Source organism: Medicago sativa, chromosome 6, assembly GCF_051527215.1.
Source record: "Medicago sativa cultivar Bolivia chromosome 6, Bolivia_mono, whole genome shotgun sequence".
Taxonomy (NCBI): Eukaryota; Viridiplantae; Streptophyta; class Magnoliopsida; order Fabales; family Fabaceae; genus Medicago; species Medicago sativa.
Window position 1 is genome coordinate 96,902,194 of NC_140754.1, and position 21,326 is coordinate 96,923,519.

The window sequence follows — 21,326 nt, forward strand, 5'->3', positions numbered from 1 at the left end:
AAATACAAATTTTTTAGTTTTTATGATTAATAAAATACATTATGTCAACAAATAATAATATACAGTACGTCGGTGTAATTTTGCAAAAATATTACATATGCTAAGTTTAACAATTAGTACATCTTATACTACAAATAATTAGTATAAGTATAAATCCAAATACTTTAATCGTTATGTGCAATGTTTAGATATTTCAAAATATATACAAAATTAACAAAATTAAGATGATATTTTTTCCATATCAAATTTGAATTATAACCACACTTATAACTTTAAGATAACATAATATAAAATCTATACATTTGATCAAAAAAAGAAATTATTTCCCCGTGCTTGGCACGGGTCACTATACTAGTTTAATATGATAGTTGTGCTGATGCATTTTTTTATGCTTGAGAGTGCCATAAAATGAGTAGTTGTGCTGGTGCATTTTTTTGTGCTTCCCTGAACATCCTTGATCTAATTGATGCATTGGAACATTACCATTTGAACTCTGCGGTAACACGGTAAAAATATGTTTCTAAATAGCGGTGAAATCACACTTAATAATAACACAGTCGGAAAATTGAGGAACTTAGTGTTGATCTACAATTGATGAATAACAACACATTTAACATATGTTTCTATATAGCGGTGATGTTACATTGACTAATAACACAGTAAAAATATACGCTATATTAATGACAGATTTTAAATTGAAGAACATTTAAACAGTTAAACTACGTTTCTAAATAGCTTCGATGTTACATCTTAAAATAGCAATGTAAAAATATCGTCTTAAATAGCATAAATTTACCTCGAAGAATCAGACAGTTAAAATATAAACGAAAATAGCGGTTATTATACCTCAAAGAATAATGTAAATATAAATCCCGTTTTATATAGGGGTTACTCTAAATTGAAAAATAGAACAGGTAAAACATTTTACTAAATAGTTGTGCAATGACAATTAAAAATCTGTATTCATTTAGTGGTGATTTTAAAGTGAAGAAAAATAACAAAGTTAAGACAGTTGGTTCTAAAAAGCAGTGATTTTACATCGAAGAACAAAATAATAAAAATCTCGTCCTAAATAGCTGTGATTCTAAATAGCGGTGACTATACATCGAACAATGACACCGTAAAAATATCGTTCTAAATAGAGGTGATTATAGATTGAATAATAGCACAGTAAAAAGCAGCTCCGAAATCGCGGTGTTTCTACAATTGATCATAACTTGTACAATGAATAACTGTCATCTATTAGCGAGTATATCATATTATAATTACGGTTGAAATCAACATTGTCACATTTTGAAGTCATTGTAAATCAACAATTATAAAATGATTTTACGTTACATTGTATATAGTTCAAAATGGAGCATCATATTTTCATAATAAGAAAATGAAAGTAGAATAGTCAAATAACATAAGCCATGCTGGGATCAGTTCATAAAGGCAAAGTACATAATTTATCACATCTGAATGAAAATGACAATAAACGCTCAGAATTGATACACTTCGACAACCAAATGCATAATCTAAAAATTCAATGTGATAAAGAAAGAAGTATTAGCTCCAATATTCTTGATACACCAATCCTGATAAATGACCCCACAGTTAGTCTTCGGTTTGAACAAAATTGCTTCCATTCACCCTCGATCTTGTAATGCGGTTCACGGGAATGGACAAATGCAAGGGTGAAATTCCAGACTGTTAACTAAAACCTGCTAGAACCTAAAAATAACAGACTGTTAACTAAAAAACCAGTGCCAAGTGAAACTGCAACATGGACACAAAACAACCTCAACAAATATTAAGCGAACTCAGCCATGCAAAACACAACAGCTACCAACCGGAAAACCAACTCCAGAAAAATTTCACAACGGACCTGCAGGGCGCAACACAGAGCTGCAGGAAACAACTCAAAATGCAGCCAACACTCAAAAAAAAGTAAAGAGACCTACAACCAAAACAGAAACGCACAGAATATACATGCAGCCATAGTTATAAGTTCACTCGCATTATTTCATCTAGATAATAAAAACTCACATTTTGTAGCCCTTGTTTTTTATCACTTGTTTTTCCTTTTGAAAGCTCAATAATAGAACTGACATGACACTTGACTTTCGGTTGGTTCGGGATCTGATTTGAGAGAAAGGAAACGATATTAAGTAAACACATCAAAAGGAAGTAAACAAAATATGTAAATACCAATGTGTGACAATATTTTGAATTTGTTTTAGGACCAACTATAAAATCTACAAAGATAATAACCAATACTCAACAGAGACTTGAAAATACCAACAAAAAAAATCAGGACCAACTTCAGCTCCCACATTTTAAATATTATCTCTAGCAAAACAACCACATGTGCTGCAGGGGAAAATGGAAGGTTTGAGGAGATCTCACCTAAGAAAAACAAATGTCTCGAATAATTTACCAAAGCAAGCTACTAAAATAAGTTATATTAGTATTTGTGAAGGAACATAGAGTAAAAATCATACATCCACACAGATTAACTATAATTAGCATTATGAATTTAGGACTACTGATCTATAGAGCTTTTGAAAGGAAAATAGCATTATGAGAGCAATGAGTACTAAGTGAGACAAATGGCTCGTTAATTGCTCTCCTCATCTCAAACATGATCATTTTTCACTATAAAAGGTTTAGAAAACATCATTAAGCACAAATCAGTTATATGCCATTAATTGCTCTCCTCATCTCGTTAATTGCTCTCCGCATCTCAAACATGATATATCATATATGCCGTTAATTTTTAAGACTATCCTAATGGTGAAGACCAAATCAGTGCATATCTCCACAACCTTAAACACACATATTGAGTAATAAACTTAGAACCTCCTGCTGCTGCATTTTTTTGGCTGTTTTCTGCCTCTGCTGTGCTGCAGGTCTCTCCCGTGTGCTTTCAGTTTTGTTAGACATGTGTTTGGGTGTGCTAGGACAACCTCTAGGTGGTTCTGTGGGTTTTTTTAGGTGCTTTTTCTGTTGTTTTTTTCTGTTTGTTCAGCTGCTATGCAGCCTCATTTGGTGCTAGCAAAGCTGTTATGTTAATAGATCCTTTGTAGTCCCTGTTGTCCCGTTTTTTGCACTTCTTGTGCCGGGCTCGTTATCAATATATATATGCTGATTCAAAAAAATAAAAAAAAATGAAAACCAAAACTATCTAGCAAAGTAGTACGGGTAACATCATTGAAGGAGGGAAAAATTATATTTGGACATCATAATAGATTATAGAAGATTAACTAAACAAAGAGCTATTAAGCACAAACAGAGGGAAAAATCAACTTGCATAATTATTATGTAGCATGAAATTGAAATCGTATGAGAAAGAACTATGAATACGCATAACAGCTTGTTCCTCAACAGTGGATTCCACCATGGGTCCTATTCACATTGACAAACTATCTATATTAAAATTACTTTAAAAAAAAAAATAACTTCCCAATATCAATAATAACGCCACATCTGTTAGGTTGGTTTTTCATCAACATATTCTGCTACAACTTGGCTTGTTCAAAAAAAAAAAACATTCTGCTGCAACTTTCTGAATCCTTAATACTCCTATTTAAGATTCAATGCTCCTCCCTATAAATTGAATAGATTAAATTTCTTAATCTATAAAATATATACTAAAACAACTAACTATTTGGAATACCAGAACTGTAAATTTATATAGAAATCAGTAAAAGTATTGTGGATATATTAACTTAAATTTGCGTTGTTACATTAATTTATCTCCCAGCTTCAAATTAATCAAAGATCCATATTTAGATTTCAGTTTTTTTCAGGCAGTGTTTCTACCAAGCATCAACTGAAACCTTGTTAGAAAACCTCAAAAGAATCCTATTGAAAATAAGATTAGGATCCATGTATGTACTTTATTATATATATATATATATATATATATATATATATATATAGGATCGGCGTATCGTATCCTATCATATCGTGTAAAAAAAAACAGAATATCCTGTAAATATTATTGTTATAATTGCTTTGATGTGTATATAAAGAGAGCTCATTGTGTAGTTGAAACACACGGTCTCACCATATGTCCTATTTTTTCTCATTCAACAAACTCAAATACTTCATTTGCCCTGTGTTAGAAAAGCTGAAGCTAGAAAAATACAAATCAGTTTAAGCAACACAAAACTGATATGCACCTACCGTGACAAAAGCATTGGAAGCTGCTGTTAGATTTATACCAACTCCACCAGCTTTAAGTGACATCAACAACACCTGGTGCAAGAAATAACTGGTGATGGTTATTAATAGTCAAAGCATTGAAACAGTTCACTACACTGATTAGGTAACAGATAAACATGAGAAAATATGTTAAGGCATGTATGTCGCTGTCTTCTGAGAATTGTTTGATTACTTTTTCCCAACACAATGAAGGCAACCAAAATGCCGCAATTAAGTGGCTAGGGGCGGACTGCAATGAAGGCGGAATTTCCAACAATAGTTTTTTGTCAAAGTGAATCAAAAAAGAAACCTGAACACGTAATCATAGTTTTAAAAACTGGACCAGACCACCCTGATCTGCAAACCAGACCGATGGTTAAGCATGATACAGAAAGGAACAGATAAAGCACGTAGCAAGATCACAACAATCGTTAAAGCTGATATCAACTTCAATGGAATGATTAAGACGCAATGTAGAAGAAAAAAAAATCATGACTGACTTTGGGAACAGCTCTTTTCATGATTTTACATTCACTCAAATTCTCAAAAAAAACGAATAAACCAGCAAAGAATCTTACCGAGTAAAGGGAATCTGCAAGAGGTCTAGAAAAGCATTCGACTGGCAGAAAACAATGCTCTTAAATCCTGATGAGCGAAGATTTTCAAGTTCATTCATAAGACCAGTTACCTTGCATGACTCTACCCAATTCTTCTCAATATCAATCTGAAATCGACTCTCGGTAGGGGCAGTGATAAGATCCTGCTTGCTGACTGCTTTCCTGTCAAAAACAATAATCTTAGGATTAGGAGTTTGCACAATAACCAAATTAAAATTGTTGATTAGAATTGGTTAAAGGAAGGACAAAACAAATATCATGTAAGAACCCGAAAGAAATTGAAAATGGTGGTCATCTCTTAGTCTTACCTTAAAAAAATAGCGTGTGTCGAGAAGAACGCTGTTGCCGGAAACACATGGTGAATTGAGCAGGTAACGACAAAAGCTAACGAAATTAATCATTGGAATAAGAACTGAGCAAGAACCATAGAATCAGTTCCTTAGAGGTTGAGGCACACAATAAAAACATAATCTTATCCATCTTCGTCTTCTCCGGATTCGTCACTTGTGATATCGTCACTTGGTTTTTTAGAAGAGTAACTGGAGTGAGGGAGAAGAGGGACTGAAAATGGAAGATGAATATCTGAGAAAAATGGGCGTGAGAGGAGAGGAGATAGAGAGAACAAAAGGCAAGGATATAGTTTTGTTATGGATGGTTCAGATGCCTTTGGATTGAGAAGAGTGGGTAACATTGAAGCCAATTTTTGAGCCATGTGCATGCCTTGGAAAGAAGCGAGCATTGAATGTTTGATGGAATACCAATGTTTGATGGGTAACAGTGAAGGGATTTGAAATTCAAATTTTACATTAAGTGTAGTTAAAGCAGAATTTTCCCGCTCATAATCTAGGTTTAGGGTTTGTTAGGTCTTGTTTGCATTGTACTTTAGGATTAGATAATAAGGCAAGGATATAGTTTTGTTATGGGCGTGAGAGGAGAGGAGATAGAGAGAACAAAAGGCAAGGATATAGTTTTGTTATGGATGGTTCAGATGCCTTTGGATTGAGAAGAGTGGGTAACATTGAAGCCAATTTTTGAGCCATGTGCATGCCTTGGAAAGAAGCGAGCATTGAATGTTTGATGGAATACCAATGTTTGATGGGTAACAGTGAAGGGATTTGAAATTCAAATTTTACATTAAGTGTAGTTAAAGCAGAATTTTCCCGCTCATAATCTAGGTTTAAGGTTTGTTAGGTCTTGTTTGCATTGTACTTTTGGATTAGATAATAAGGATATATATGAATGTGTTGCTTTTACCTCAACAAAATTGAAATAACCTAAGTTGAAAGTTTTTTTTATCAGTGCAAGAACACCAAAGAGGAGATGGAGATAATCAAAGAGGAATTCGAAACGGCGTTATGGGAGGAAATCGAAAGGGTGTTCCAAGAGAGAATCGAAAAGGTAATTTGTATGTTTTAACTTAGTTTTCTTTTTCACTTAGTCTATTTTTCTTCTTGAACGTTACATTGTTGTGTGTTTGCTACTGTATATTTTTATTATGTGGTTTAATTTGTTTCTATTTATTAGGAATTGCAAATTGTGACTAAGGATGAGTTTACTTGAATTGTATATTGTCTATTTCCTCTATTTATTATGTGTGTAATTTATGTTTATGCAATGGTTATTTTAAAAATATAGAACTCACAATATACTTTATGATAATGGCTATACATGTTTTAATTTAGATGATATCTTCTTTTGGTGCTTATTAGATAACAAATTAATCACACTGTCATTAAAGCATTTCATTACTCTTTACTTGATATACCATCTATACGTATTGCTTACTTTGGTCAGAATAATAAAAATTCATTATTGAATATGTTCTTTGTTTGGTAAAATGATGAAAGTATTTTATGAAGGTATCTAATCTGACGCATTGTTGTGTTTGTTACCGTTTAAGTGTAATTCATATTTCAATCTTAGTTGGTTAGTTTAGTTAGTTAACCGAGTTATGATTGATAAATTTTTAGCAAGTATACTAAAAATGCATCAAAATAATAAGATTTATAAGTTTGTTTCCACATGGATTGTTTCAATCTTAACGTAGAAATTTAATTATAATAAGATTTAACAAATGGGGTATGTAGAGCATATATTTCAGTTTAACGAAAAATAAAATAAAAATAATTTGTTTTGGAAAACATAAAAGATTAAAGTGATCAAGTCTTTCGAATCAATTAATTCTTGCAGTTTGGTAAATTGCACAGTCTCTACAATTATACAACACCCTAACTCCTGAAGTGACATGTTAGATCAAACATTATACTATGTCTAAAACAAGAGCTCGTCAACATATGAAAAGTATTAAGAACAAATACACCGAACAATACTAGGATAATAATTGTATTGAATAGAGTTTATACAATCATATGATTCAAATCGCTCGAATTAAAATCATCTAAAAACTTAATTAATATAAAATTAGTTAATCATATTCATGAGAATAAACAATCAAGACAAAAGAAAATACTCAGCAATTTATGTCTTCAATTATATTGTTGTTGTTTTCCCTTCAAAACATGATGAACTTGGCATTGACATGACATAGAACATTTTATCATCTACGATATTTATTTGAATTATAACAAACACATGTGTAATTCCTACACATGGAACATTTTATCATCAGCGATATTTATTTGAATCATAACAACCACATACAAAATTCCTACATTGTGGTTTCTCAGGAAGCACACAGTTAATTCTTGCTACACAATGAGAGTCCGCACGACATTCATGAATTGCTGTAATAATAAAAGAGAAGATAAAAATGTTAGTAATTCAAGGGGATAAAAGGTTAGGTGAGAAGTAAAGAAAAAAATTGTAAAATAATGAAAAATGATTTACCGGCATCGTTCATTGCAATGAAAAATAGTGAAAGAAAGTAGATCATAATATAAACAAACTTAATAACTTTAGCCATATTTTTTCCCTTTCACATGAAACAAATAAAAAGGATTTGATGAATTTATAATGTATAAAGCACACGGTTTCTTTATACAAATTAAATAGTTGTTATAAGACATAGTAAAATGTCTCTTAATTACGTTGAAGTTATGTTTGTCCCTAGGACAAAATTAAACAGGAGGGATCTATCATCCCTCCATATGTCAAGTTGCTCCTCTGAGCACCCTAAGATCATATATGCGATACGGGATACATCGTTGTCAAGCCTATAGAGATTTGTATGTTGTCGGATAGTTAATTAAGGTGGAGACTTACCCTCTCACAAGTAATTGAAACATAAACGAAGTTGGTAACTACAACATTTTGCATCTACTGCAACACTTGATTTTTTTTTTAAGGTAAATAAATTGTTTTCGTTGGGTGGTAAAGACAACGGTGTTTTTTTTATTTTGTTGCATTTAAAGGTCAATTTTATATTTGGTTGCATTTAAAGGTCAATTTTATGAACCATTTTCGTAGATTACCAAGAGAATGGCTTTTAGTTGAAATCATTTGGTAACTTACGAGCAGAACAATTTTTATTAATTTTTTAAAAATATACATTATACTGATGTTCTCTTAGTTTTTTAATATTTTATTATTGATTCTTTCAAAAAAAAATTATTAATGATAAATTATTAGTTTCTAACATAAGCGCTGCCCCCTTTATTTTACTTTGTTTGAATGACTGTGTTTGACTTTGCTTGATTGGATATAGTTGGTTTTTGTTTATAGGACTGCAATTATGATTTATGCCACAATTTTTGTTTTTAGGACTTGAATTTCTTTCAAAGTTTGGTTCATACCTTTAGCATTCTAATTTATGATTGTGTTGAAAATTGCCATTTTTTTCTTTAAAAATTTGTGTTGTTTTATTCTTCAAAAACATATTTGGAATGGATTTCAATGTGGAATGAGTCTTGTAATTCCAATATTTGAGGGTGTATATGGTTTTAATGCATTAGCACTTTATGTTAATTTTCTTTGCTTGTTATTTATGTTAATTTTAGTAGGGGTTCCACTAAGAGTCTTTTTTTTATGCTGGTAGTTTGGTATAATTGTACGAGATTCTTGAATTTATAATCGTTTTCATGGTAAGTTCATTTGACAAACAGTGATAACATTGTTTTGTTTTTGATTCCACTACCGGTTGTTTCGGTTTTGTATGCGCTCGAGACCAATCTTATTAGAAGCTTCCTTCTGCGCGAAAGGTCACCAGTTCCTTCTGTGCCGTTTCATTTCATCGGCGCGGAGCCTCGGTTCCTTCAACACTGTTCCACTTCCTGCACGCGAGGCTGCCTATTCCTTCTGTGCAGTTCCAGTACCTTCGAGCCTTTGTTTCTTCTACACCATCAGTGATTAATGTTCTGCTAATCTATTCAATAAAACATGATTTTTGCCTTTCATTTTGCATACATCCATTACTTACGAAATCCAATTAACTCGCATCTTTTCTTCGGTTACGTCCAAGGTTGTCAAAATCGGGATTTTGCTTCAGGTTGAAAGAGAATAGCAAAATCGACAATCGTAAAATCGCAACCAAAATCGAAGGATTTTACTCAACTACGTTTGTAGAATCGATATAAGAAATTGTAAAATCGCAATCAAAATCGATGGATTTTACCAAAAAATTAATATTAAATATATGTTATAAATGGTATATAGTCATAAATGACTTAGTTTATAAGAAATCGTAAAATCGCAATCAAAATCGATGAAGTTTGACTATTTTGAGATTCTACAATGGATTTGAGTTGTTGAAGGTGAAGAAAGTCGAAAAATTCTGAATTTTAGGATTTAAGTCGGGATTTTGACAACAATGTACTTCGGTGTCAATATGCATTGTACCTTAGAAGTCTATTTAAGATTATCCTATTTTGCTTTACTATGGCCTTACTTTTATCTTAAATTTGATTGCTTTGTACATGCTTTTCCCCAATACTATTAGGGAATTTAGATAACCATTTCTCATAGGTTTATTGATCTTCAATTAGATGTCTTCTTTCATGCCAATTTTATTCTATCAGTTATTGTCCTTGGAGTTTTGTTATATGCTTCTTCATTTTATATGAAGTGATTTTCCAGTATCGGAGACTTTGAGTTCCAACTAGTTATTCTAGTCTCGTGTTCTTATCACCCGCAATTCATTTGCAATTGACGACTGCATTATGAAATTTGTTATAGTGTATGTTGGCCCTTTGTTGAGTGATTGTGCTGGTGTTTAGAATTAAGAGCTGAATTAAACTACAATTACGGGAACATAAAAATAAAATTATGAATCTTATGCTACAAACAAACTACTGGTAGTTTAATTTGAAGCTCAGTTTGAAGAAAAAATGAATAGAGATAGTGCCGTATAGTGTAATGTAGTTGTGGTGAGGACACTAAGAATGTTGATGGTTTTCAGTTGTCTCTGTTGGTTCCATTCTATGATGTCGTTTAATTTATAAGATTACTTATTGAACATGTTTATTACTTTTATTTTGCAGAAGATGAATAATGATGAAGAATTTCAAAATTTAGAAGGACAAAATGAAGAGGTATATAGATGTTTTTTAATAAATGTTGATGGTTATTTCGATTGTGATCAATGAATATTGACATTATCTCTTATTATACATTAAAAAGCCAAAAACTTTATTTTATTTTGTCATGTAATTTTCATTTCTTTTTTGAGTTATGTAATTTCAATTTAGAATCATATTACAATATTATATGAATATTTTATTAAAATAATTGTTCTTTTAAGCCAAATTATAGTCATTTACATATATGAATATTTTATTAAAATAATTGTTCTTTTAAGCCAAATTATAGTCATTTACAAAGTTCAGAAAAAGAAAAGATTTACGTTGCATTCAATTTTTAGTTGTAGGGTTTTCTCTAAGACAAAAAAGAACTTGATGCTTTATATGTTATTTTTTATTTATTTCAGTTGAGAGTCCATAGAATAGAATATTTATCATAAGGGTCATGCTAACTTGTGCTTAGGACACATGTTAACAAACTGATCAAAAGTATAATCTTTTTCTTAAATTTTGTGCATTCAATTAATTAAATGTAAAAAAAATAAATTCAAATGCATTTATTACAACAAAAAATTTATACTTTTGACTTATTAACTTGTGCGAGCACAAGTTAGCATTTCTCTTACCATAATTAGTTATAACGATGTTCCTGTAATTATGATGTATCATAATTAGATGGTTGAGCTACACACACGTGTGTGTAATGAAAAGGCAATCATTCCATTATCTTACATGATATCACCCTAATTGATCCCTAAATCTCTCTCTCTCTCTCTCTCTCTCTCTCTCTCTCTCTCTCTCTCTCTCTCTCTCTCTCTCTCTCTCTCTCTCTCAAGCCCTCACCCACATATAGCAGCTGCCACATCCCTTCCTTGCGTACCTACCACAGCCGCTGCATTTTCTGGAAAAACGTTGTCGCACCCTCTTCTTCGCGCCGCTCCTACGCTTCCGCGTCCTTCAAACACGCTGCCACGTCCAAATAACCACGAACAGGCTTCATGCATGACTTCCCCTTTGCGCAGTCATATGATTAGCCACTCACTATCTCCTCTGTTCATGCACTTTCCTCCATCACTATATCCAAAACTATCATGCTAAGCTTTTTCCAGTTTACCGTATGCATGGTTTTACCATAAACAATTACTATTATTTTTTTCCAAGGTGGTTAGACTAAGAAGAATGCGTGAAGTCACTACTACAAACTATATATTTAACATCAGAAGGGTTTTAGTTTTCACATCAGCACGAAAAACACGCGGTGGCATAAGCACATGAGGGGAATTCCTAATAGCATATGACATTTACATCAGTGGATAATTGAAATGAGGGGGAAAACACGCGGTGGCAATTTCGCAATTTGAACGAAAACTTTGGCTAACTTATTTTCACATCAGTGGGTGAGAACTACCTGAGGTAAAAACAACTTTCACTTTTACCTTTCTATCTTAGAAACACATCCTCACGTTTTCCTTTTGTCCTATCGTAACTTTCACCCAGGTCATAAAACACCACTGTCCAAGCTCACCGTCCCGTCGAAGCTCAATCGAACTCCACCAAGTTTTCTCATCGTTCAAGCTCAATCGAACTCCACCAGGTTCTCTCACCGTTCAAGCTCAGCCTCTCCCGATGAAGCTCAATCTCACAATCAAATCTCACCGTCGAAGCCCAATCTCACCGTCGAAGCTCAACCTCTCTCTCGTCCAAGCTCAATCTCTGTTTTCCTCCGTGAGTTCTCTCTCTCTATGACTTTTCAATCGTTGAACAAAATTGGATTGATGAGACCTAATCCTTTTTCAATCGTGAAACCCTAACCTCTTTTCAATCGTGAAACCCTAACCCTTTTTTTAGTTTTGGTTGTAATTGATGTTTAATTTGGGTTAGAATTGTTGAAATATGGATAATAATGTAGATTTTTAGGGACTGATTTGATATTCTGTTTGCATCAATTTTGTAATCCAAATCACTATAATGCATTATAAAGTTACAACCATCCTATTCTCGTCTTCTTTTTTAATTTTTCGATTTTGATTTAACTGCAACTGCCAAATTTGGATCTGTGAATAAATTTCAGAAGCTTGGTTGCAATCTATGTCTTGCAATTTCTGTCTTTTTTTGTGTTTAGTGGTTGAAATAGAAATTGGCTGTGTAAAGATGGGTTTTCAATTTCTATTAATTTTTCTTGCATGGTGGATTTTAAAATTTCAAATCTTGAATACAACAAGTTTAGTAAATATGCGATCAGGTTAAGATGATATATTTCCACAAAATTTTGATTCAAGCCACTACCTAATATTAGGAGCGTTAGCTGTGTGACTCAGTTTACTAGTTTCATGAAATATATGAAAGCACCTAATCATATATCAATTGATAAATCAAGAAGCAGTTCTTCTTGCAATGTTCTGAAAAACTTTTACTTCTAAAGTGATCATTTTCAAGTTTCATTTTATAATTATTTACTATGCCATGCAGCTTGTGATAGTTGATTTCTTGAGTTGTTAGTGAAACCTTTTGTATAGCTATAGTGGCAATATTTGCTATTGTGATAGTTGATTTCTTGAGTTGTTAATTTCTAAGGGATTTCAGCATTGAATGCTATTATGGAAAATTTGCTTACTTCTGGTTATTTGTATAGGCTTTGGAACAATTCAGGAAGCAGCAAGTGGATTTTCATTCCCACAATTTTCTAAATACACAATCTTATCCCTTAATTTTCCAAATGTCTGACATTTTACCACTTATTTTTTTGGTGGTGGCCGGAGTTTGAACCCCGGACCTTACATATATTATGCATTGTCCATATCAACTAAGCTAAGTTCATGAGAACATTTTACCACTTATGATATATTTGGGGTAATTTTTTATGATGTAGCAAGTGATATACTTATGTGGTAACTGGGTTGATTTTCAAAATGAGTTTTTAAGTGAACCATGTCTTCAGGGGAGGATCCAGCTCATGGCCATGTGTGGTGGCTATAGCCGCCACACATGGATTTTTTTTTTTTAAAATAGAAATTTTTTATTTAGCGACCGAATTTTCAGTAGTTAAAGAATGAAAATCGGTGACTAATATGTATAGCGACTGAATTTTCAGTCACTATTCAGTCGCTGGAGTAAAAAACGGTCTCTAAAACATTTAGCGACAGAAATAGTGACCAAAAATTCAGTCGCTAAGTCATAAAATATTAAAAATTAGTCATTTTTTTGGTTGCTACTTATTTGGCCACACATGAAATGTATTCCTAGATCCGTCCCTACAGCCTTATCAAATTAGGTTGTGTTTGTGATATAAACTAATGTATATTCTGATAAAATGATAATTAGTTGTTAAGTGAGAATTTACGTAGATCGTGAAAATCCCAAGACAAGGAGCATTAGTTGATTGATTGATTGAAACTAAATACATGGAGCATCCGTCGTCGCGGTCGTTGTCTCTATTTGTCCTTCAAGAATGGTAAGAAATCTTTCCTATTTCATAGAGTTTTATGAAATTGATGATGCTTTATGAAATAGGCCTTTAAGGTCATGTATGTTTTACCAATTACTTGCTTGTCTTGTTTCTCTGTTTGTCTGTGTATAGCTGAACTAAAAGGGTTGTAGTTGAACCATAAATTTATATTTTGTATATCAAATTGAGTTGAATGAATGATCTCAAGTATTTCTAATTTTTCTGAATGGAGGTTAAGAAATTTTGTATTATATTCTTATTTATGTCTGCAATATTCATATTTCCAATAGCGAATAGCGTTTTTTATTGTAGATTTAATTATAAAAAAAGGGAATTTTATCAGCGCTTATGTGCGAGCGCTATTAATGGGAGGTGCATTATGATAGCGCTTTCAGTGAAACGTTAAGAAACATCTATTTAAATATCTACTTTAATAACACAAGAAACATGCTATATTAGCGCTTATGTGCGGGAGCTATTAAAGGGGGATGCATATAATAGCGCTTTCTGTTAAACGCCATGAAATGCATGTTAAAAAACGATTTAAATAACATAGAAAACAGGCTGATATTAACGATTTTCATAAAGCACTATTAAAACATTGTTGTTTAATAGCGGTTTATAAACGATGTTATAGGGTTCAAACCTTTAATAGCGGCAGCTTTAATGGGGTTTCTCAAAAGCTATTAAATGCCAAAACGAACGCTATTAAAAACCCTATTTTGTAGTAGTGGAGAAAATAAAAAGATTACGAAACGAGGGAGTGAGTTTTTTTTATTAAGGAATTGAGTAACACTAACAGGGGTGGCCATAAGCATGGACGGAAAGGGCTGCCGCCTAGGGTATCATTTTTCCGTTTGGTACTAAAATTATTCTTTTTACTTAATAGTTAGTAGTATATAAATCAATATCTTTTTAACTAGCTTTGATTAATTCTATTGAAAATATTATTTATTTTTTTAAAACTTATTTATAAAAGAATCTTTTACAACAAAATATATAAGAAGAAATATGTTTAAATAATTTAAAGGGCACAACTTTATTGGTTCACCAAGGACACCAAAAATATTAAACCGATCCTAAATAGTTATGTACAAATGTTCTCTAAAAAAAAAATTATATACAAATGTTCTCTAAAAAAAAAATTATATACAAATGTATCCTTAATTCCAAAATCAACCTTTTAATTCTATCTTAACATTATGTCAAATACTTTTTCTTTTTTTAAAAAAAGATATATGCCAAATACTTTTTTTTAAGGAATATGTCAAATACTTATCAGCCTTTTTAATGTCAAAAGTATAAACCTTGCTATTGACATTTTTAATGTCAAAAGTATAAACCTTGCTATTGACATGAGTCGTATTATTTTTGCCTCATCCAGTATATAAGGATTGTTGTCTCTTTAACTCAACCACAAATATCATTTAGGTTTCCAACTCAGAATCATCTTCATTGAATTTTTTTTAGAACATATAAAATGGTTTCTTCAGAAATTTCGGTCCCGAGCTTCTCTTAGCATAGGTGATCAATCTATCGAAGCATTTTTCTCAATTGAGCTAAATCGATAAGGGGTTGGTTCACCAATTTCTCCATAATATAGAAATTCAGACCACCAATAGCCATTTTCATCACTTTTAACTCTAGTATTAATCATTGTCAAACTCATTGCTTTGTCTCTTGATATTGAATAAATCCACCAGCGGTTCACCCATTTTGGTCGTGTAAATTATGTTTTTGAGATGAAGATCCAACAAAAAAGTAGTTAATTGGTAGGTAACTTTGAGGTTACTTTTATATATTGGTATAACTAATAATACAATTTTTTTATCATTATTTATTGAAGTGAGATAAATCAAAAGAACCATTTTTAAAGGAATAAATCTAATGAACCCTAAACATTAAATATGAGATAGATTTTCTCATATTTAATAAAAATTCGACTTCTTCCGGTACATCCTCCTTATTGTAATTTGTAAATAAATCTCTGAAGCCCTAAATTCAACTTCTCTGATTTGTTTGTTAACTTCAATTGTTAGGGTTAGAATTTTCTTTCTGATTAAGGCAACTCCAATCGTTGATTTATAAGTTCATTTTTATTTATTTCAGTTAAGAGTAAGTAAGAACAGTATACTATTTTTTCCTCTAAGTGTCATTGTTAAGGTTTTCAAAATTGATGCTAACAGTGTGTAATTTATAGTTAGAATTTGCTCAACTTGTATGTTAAGCTTTCTAACATAGACACCTCTATAAAAAGGTGTCTAGTGTCTGACAAGTGTTACCGGACACTACAACAACACATGTGATTGTGTTTAAATAATTCATTTTCTCAAATTATTAACAGTGTCAATCAAGGTTCTAAAAAACGGCCCGTTACCGAGAAAAAGGCCGCGGCAAAAAGGTATAGAAAGCCGACGTTACCATTTTCACCGTTTTTACAGAGAGAACAAAAATCACGAGTCGCGACGAAACACCATTTCGGCCGCAAAAAAATGTGTTCATGACAGTAGACATAGAATCCGGATATTTTTTTCAATAGATGAAATTCATATTTTTAGTACATATTGGATCATAAATTACATAATGTTATCTCTTTATCTAGTTTAGAAATCCAAATCTATCTCTAGTTTAAGTTATTTACGTTACTATCATTATTTAAGAGTTGTCCATTGTTGTGATTAATTCACACCGCGACAACCGCAATCTGTATCACAACACCTGTAACAGGTGAAATCGCGAAATCCTATGCATGACCAACTAGATGTTAACTAAAGATGAATTGACTTGTATTGTATATTTTCTATTTAAGTTATTTACGTTACTATCATTATTTAAGAGTTGTCCATTGTTGTGATTAATTCACACCGCGACAACCGCAATCTGTATCACAACACCTGTAATAGGTGAAATCGCGAAATCCTATGCATGACCAACTAGATGTTAACTAAAGATGAATTGACTTGTATTGTATATTTTCTATTCCCTCACTAACTAGAGAAAACGTCATCCCAAAAAGAGGCAAAATATGTTATTTTCTTTATATATAGTATAGATAACTATACATATTTTAATTTGAACAATGATATTTGTTCATCCATTTAACGACAACTTTGAAGACAACCTTGTTTTTTTCTTTTTGTTGGTCAAAAACAATGGAAAGAGAAAAAGGAAGAGAGAGGATAAGAACACCATGTGAGTATGAAAAAGTTATCAAAAAATTGTCACAAAATGGTTGAACAATATCATTTCTCTTTTAATTTAGATGATATCTTCTTTCGGTGCTTATTTGATAGCAAGTCAATCACACTGTCATTAATGCATTTCATTACACTTTACTTGATATATCATCTATACGTGTTACTTTGTTCAGAATAATAAAAATTCATTATTGAATATGTTCTTTGTTTGTTAAAATGATACAAGTATTTTAGTGATGGTTTTGTTCTCTAATCTTATTGTGTTCCTTAGGCTTTGTTTGGGAGTTTGGAGGGGAAGGGAGGGGAGAGCTTTGAGGGGTTGGAAATATATAGAAAAATGGACAAAAAAATTCACATTTTTTGAAAGAACAGTTTTTTAGAGAATGATAAACTAATACTTATGATTAATATACTTTTAATTTTAAGAATATTATAACAACATAGATTGAATTTGAAAAATTCATATATACCCTCCATAACCCCCCAAAACCCTCCCCCAATGCAATTTTTGAGTTCCCCCAAATGAGGGAGATTTTTTATTATGAGTAAAAAATTAACCTCCAAAGCCCTCTTCTCCCAATGTCTTCTATTTCTTCCACTTTCTCCTTCCTTTTTTCCAAAACCCACCCCTCCCCTCCCCTCCAAACTCCCAAACAAAGCCTTAGAGTCTATTGCTCATGTGTTACCACTTTTCCCCTCTACTTCGAAAGCATAATAGATAATTATTGTGTTCTCTAATTCATATTATTTTTTTTTCAGAAAGTGTATGATTGGATTTTGAAACTCATTACTCGAATACGGTTAATAAAATATAGTATTTGATTTACGTCGTCATTTTGTAAAACATTTTGGAAAGAAAATTGTTTTAACTCTGATTTGATATTAAAGACGACAATGAATTCTTTTAGTTAAAGCCTTTTTTTTAGGAACTTTTAGTTAAAGCCTTATGAGTTGTTTTAAAATAAAATAAAAACATATTTGCTATTTTAAAAATCGTGTGTTAAATTATTTATATATATTATCCATGAATATTTGTTAGGGGGTATATCGTTTATGTATTGTTTCTTGGGTAGTGTCCGGGGTTCGAACCCCGGACCTTGCATATATTATGCAACTGAGTTAAGCTTTGTTCAAAAAAAAAACTGAGTTAAGCTTACGGGGACATCGTTTATGTATTGTTAATTGTATTTAATCAATTTTGATAATATAAAATTATACTAAAAGTTGTTCAAATTTATTATTTATTTAACTTTTTAAGTATTCCATGGTATCCTTTGGCAAAAGTTATTATGCATAAGGATTTCCTTATGCATGGTGCATAAGCAAATCAGAACCATTAGATCAAGGACAGGTGTTATAATCCTAGGCTTCTCTCTACATTTCCTTATGTAACCATCAAGAGACTCCCTTCTCCCTTCTCTCTTAGAGAGAGAAGTTCTCCCTTCTCTCTTCAAACAGACAATCCGATGGAAGATGGAAGAAGACGACCGGAGTTCCTCCGGCGCGGTGGCTGGTCGTAGTGCCGCCGTGCCGGAGTTTTTTTTTTTTTTTTACTTTTTTTCGAAAATTTTTTACATCGAAAGACTCCTCTTCTTCTTCTCTACTCGGATCTGTAATTAGTTTTCACCAAAACACATACACAAAGCCTAGATCTACATTTTATTTTCAAAATATTTTGGTATGAAAGAGCAAGAACAAAGGTGATGTTGAACATGATTTGGTTGTTACTTCGGATTTGTGTGATGTTGATTCGATCAGTTCTGCATTTCTCTGAATCTTTATTTCAAGTATGCTGATATCACTGATATAGTTAGATTTATAACATGAGTATTCCTTTGGGTTTCAGGTGAAAAAGAAATGGCTTCACAATGCTGGTGTAGGAGTAGTTGCTCATGTTGTTGACAGCTTAAGACACCAAGAAACATCCTCAATTCATATATAGTTTAACTTAGTCAACAACATTGATGCTGTCTTGATTTCTTTAACTTAGTCAACAACATTGATCTTCATTTCAATTGGAAATGTTCATGTCTTCTATCCTTTATATCATTTCAATTGGATAATTTCAATGTGCTTCGTTTAAATTGATCTCCTATAACCCTTTTTATTTGAAGTTTCAGGTTATTTATTCATGATATTTTATATTCTGACTTTATGTAATGTGTAACAACCCGTTTTTCGCTAGATTTATTTTATTATTTATTTATGTGTGTTCTATGTGCTCTTATGTGATTAATTGTCTCTGTGTGTATTTTTGGTCGGGATTCGTAGAGTTCGGTGTTAGAAGGGTATTTTAGTCATTTTGGGCTTAGGGGCATTTTGGTCTTTTGAGGGCAGTGGCAATTTTGTAATTTTGCAGAAAGTTATTTTTAGTGCTTAGTGAGGGTTTTATTTTACTAAGTGCTAGAGGGTGTAGTAATTATTTTATTTACCGTTAAGTGACCGTTAGTGTTATATTTTACCGGTAAGTGAGTAGTGACATTTTGAGTGTTAGAATGGAAATGGGTTAGGCCCATTAAGGTTTAAGAAATAAGCCCAATTGAGTAGAGCTAGTATATAAACTCTAGTGTTGGTGAGAATTAGGTTTACAAACATTTTCATTTCATTTCATTTGAGAAGAGAAGAGATAGAGGCTAGAGGGAAGAACAAGGGTTAGAGCTTGAAGAGGGGATTCATCATCTAGGAGCTAAATTGAAGCTTTGGTTAGAGATTCTTGGTGTTAGAGGTAAGAGGTTTAGGTTTCAACCATAATTCACATCTTTTTCTTTTTACCCATTTTTATGAAATTGATGAATTGAACCTAATTGTTGTTAAATTCGTGCATACTTGTTGCTGTTATGTTTAAGAACATGTTTTATATGATAATTGCATGTTAGTATGTGAATTAACATGTTTAAATGCATAGTTGTTGGTGTTTTGTGTTCTTGAGCAAAATTGATGAAAAATGAAGTTGTGATGTTGAATTGTGCATGAAGTTGTGTTCATTAGTTGTTGTTGATGATTGTTGAACTGTTAGAATCAAATTGGTGTGACTGGAATCGTTATTTATGGATTCATGAGGAGATTTGTGGTTATGTGGGTGTTTTTGAGAAAATTCATGATTTTGATGAAATGAGCCATATTGTTGTTTCTAATGCATGATTCATGTTTGTTTAAGTGTATTGAACCTATTTTGACCCTTAAACACTTTCTGGAAGTTGATTTGGGAGTTGGGGGTTTGAAAATTGGGATTTTGGGTGAAAATGGGGTGAAAACCCGTAACAGCTGAAGAAATTCGCCAGAATTTCGCTAATAGCGAAACTCTCTGGACTTTTTTCGCTGTTGGCGAAAATTTCGCTAATAGCGAAATTGTCTGAAGAATTTCGCTAATAGCTCAGATTTCGCTAATAGCGAAATTGCCAGAAAACAGCTTTTCTGTTTTGTTCGTTTGAGCTTTTGGGGACCAATCTAATACTTCTAAAATGTTTCTTTGGACTTAATTAGCACCTGTTTACACCTTTAATCCTACTGGAACAAGATTTGAGTTGGTTTGGACTTGAATTTATGAAAATCGTCTAACTTTTGTGAAAACGGTCCAAACGTCAATTTTTCCAAAAACTCGTTTTCTCCGGAAATTGAAGTGGGATTAGAGTTGTATATTATTTATATGAGTTTTAAAAATGGATGTGATTGGTTCCATCAAGTTTGAACTTGTTTGCTTTGAAAATGGAAAAATTTGTGAAATGTGATAAAATGAGACGAACTTTGTGATTTTTATGAATTCATCGTATTTGGCCGATGAAATGCTTATGTAACCTCTACTGCACACATATGTGAATTGTGAGAATACAAGGCATAGGCAATTGAGCTTGTTTACTTGGTTTTGACTCAAATGTTCAATTAATTTAATGTTGTGATTTTGAGAGACGAACTTGACTAAAGATGACTTTTGAGAATCAATTGACTGTGAATCCTTTATGGAAAGTTATTATATGTTATATGGAGATGATTGGTGTTGTAATTAAGTGACAACCATATGTTGTGTGATTTTTGGATGTGGTTGGTGATTGTATATATGATATGTAATGGTGAATTGTTAATGATTGCATATATACAAGTATTGGTGATGGTGAGGTGATTATTGTTTGTGTGAACATATGCATTTGTAGTTGAGTCATATGTTCATGCATACATGATTGATGGTGGTGGATTATATATCCAATGGAGGTGATTACGATGTTTTTGTTGCATCAAAGGTGACGACCTTGAGGTGTTTTGGCACCACATGCATCTAGATGAGTCTAGAGACATCGCATAAACTGTTGGTGGATTGAATTGCATTAAGATGTGTTTGATGGTTGATTATTGTTAATTGTACTTGCGGATTGAATTGTTAATTGTTGATTGACAAGGTGAGGTTGTG

The 21,326-nt window shown here is 32.2% G+C and overlaps 1 protein-coding gene and 3 long non-coding RNA genes across 13 annotated transcripts in view; 1 reads left to right on the plus strand and 3 right to left on the minus strand.

The window, feature by feature from the left end:
• The window catches only part of LOC146918635 (uncharacterized), a 33,703-nt gene extending 25,909 nt beyond the window's left edge, over window positions 1-7,794 (minus strand). Inside the window, exons 1-2 of the long non-coding RNA XR_015016301.1 lie at window positions 7,656-7,794; window positions 6,063-7,552 (exon numbers count right to left, since the gene is read on the minus strand). This is a non-coding gene — a long non-coding RNA (uncharacterized LOC146918635). The remainder of the gene's footprint in view (window positions 1-6,062; window positions 7,553-7,655) is intronic.
• The window catches only part of LOC146918636 (uncharacterized), a 38,921-nt gene extending 24,963 nt beyond the window's left edge, over window positions 1-13,958 (plus strand). For 3 of the 10 annotated variants that reach the window (XR_015016297.1, XR_015016300.1, XR_015016298.1), the window contains exons 2-3: window positions 6,108-6,206; window positions 10,244-10,490. Coding sequence is in view for 2 of the 10 variants with exons in the window: in XM_085720263.1 (XP_085576389.1) it covers window positions 6,108-6,206; window positions 10,244-10,294; window positions 12,915-13,046 (282 nt within the window). In the remaining 8 variants the exon portion in view is untranslated. Of the gene's footprint in view, window positions 1-6,107; window positions 6,207-6,332; window positions 8,114-10,243; window positions 10,491-11,442; window positions 12,008-12,914 lie in introns of those variants that run through there. The other 7 variants (XR_015016290.1, XR_015016291.1, XR_015016293.1 and 4 more) reach the window with 7 other exon arrangements.
• Window positions 1,292-3,880, minus strand: LOC146918640 (uncharacterized). The gene is made up of 3 exons (XR_015016311.1): window positions 2,284-3,880; window positions 2,032-2,124; window positions 1,292-1,890 (listed from the first exon to the last, which is right to left on the minus strand). It is a non-coding gene; the product is annotated as an uncharacterized LOC146918640 (long non-coding RNA).
• Window positions 13,959-14,741: 783 nt separating the features above from the next.
• On the minus strand, window positions 14,742-17,481 carry LOC146918641 (uncharacterized). The gene is made up of 2 exons (XR_015016310.1): window positions 15,071-17,481; window positions 14,742-15,034 (listed from the first exon to the last, which is right to left on the minus strand). It is a non-coding gene; the product is annotated as an uncharacterized LOC146918641 (long non-coding RNA).
• Window positions 17,482-21,326: the final 3,845 nt, after the last annotated feature.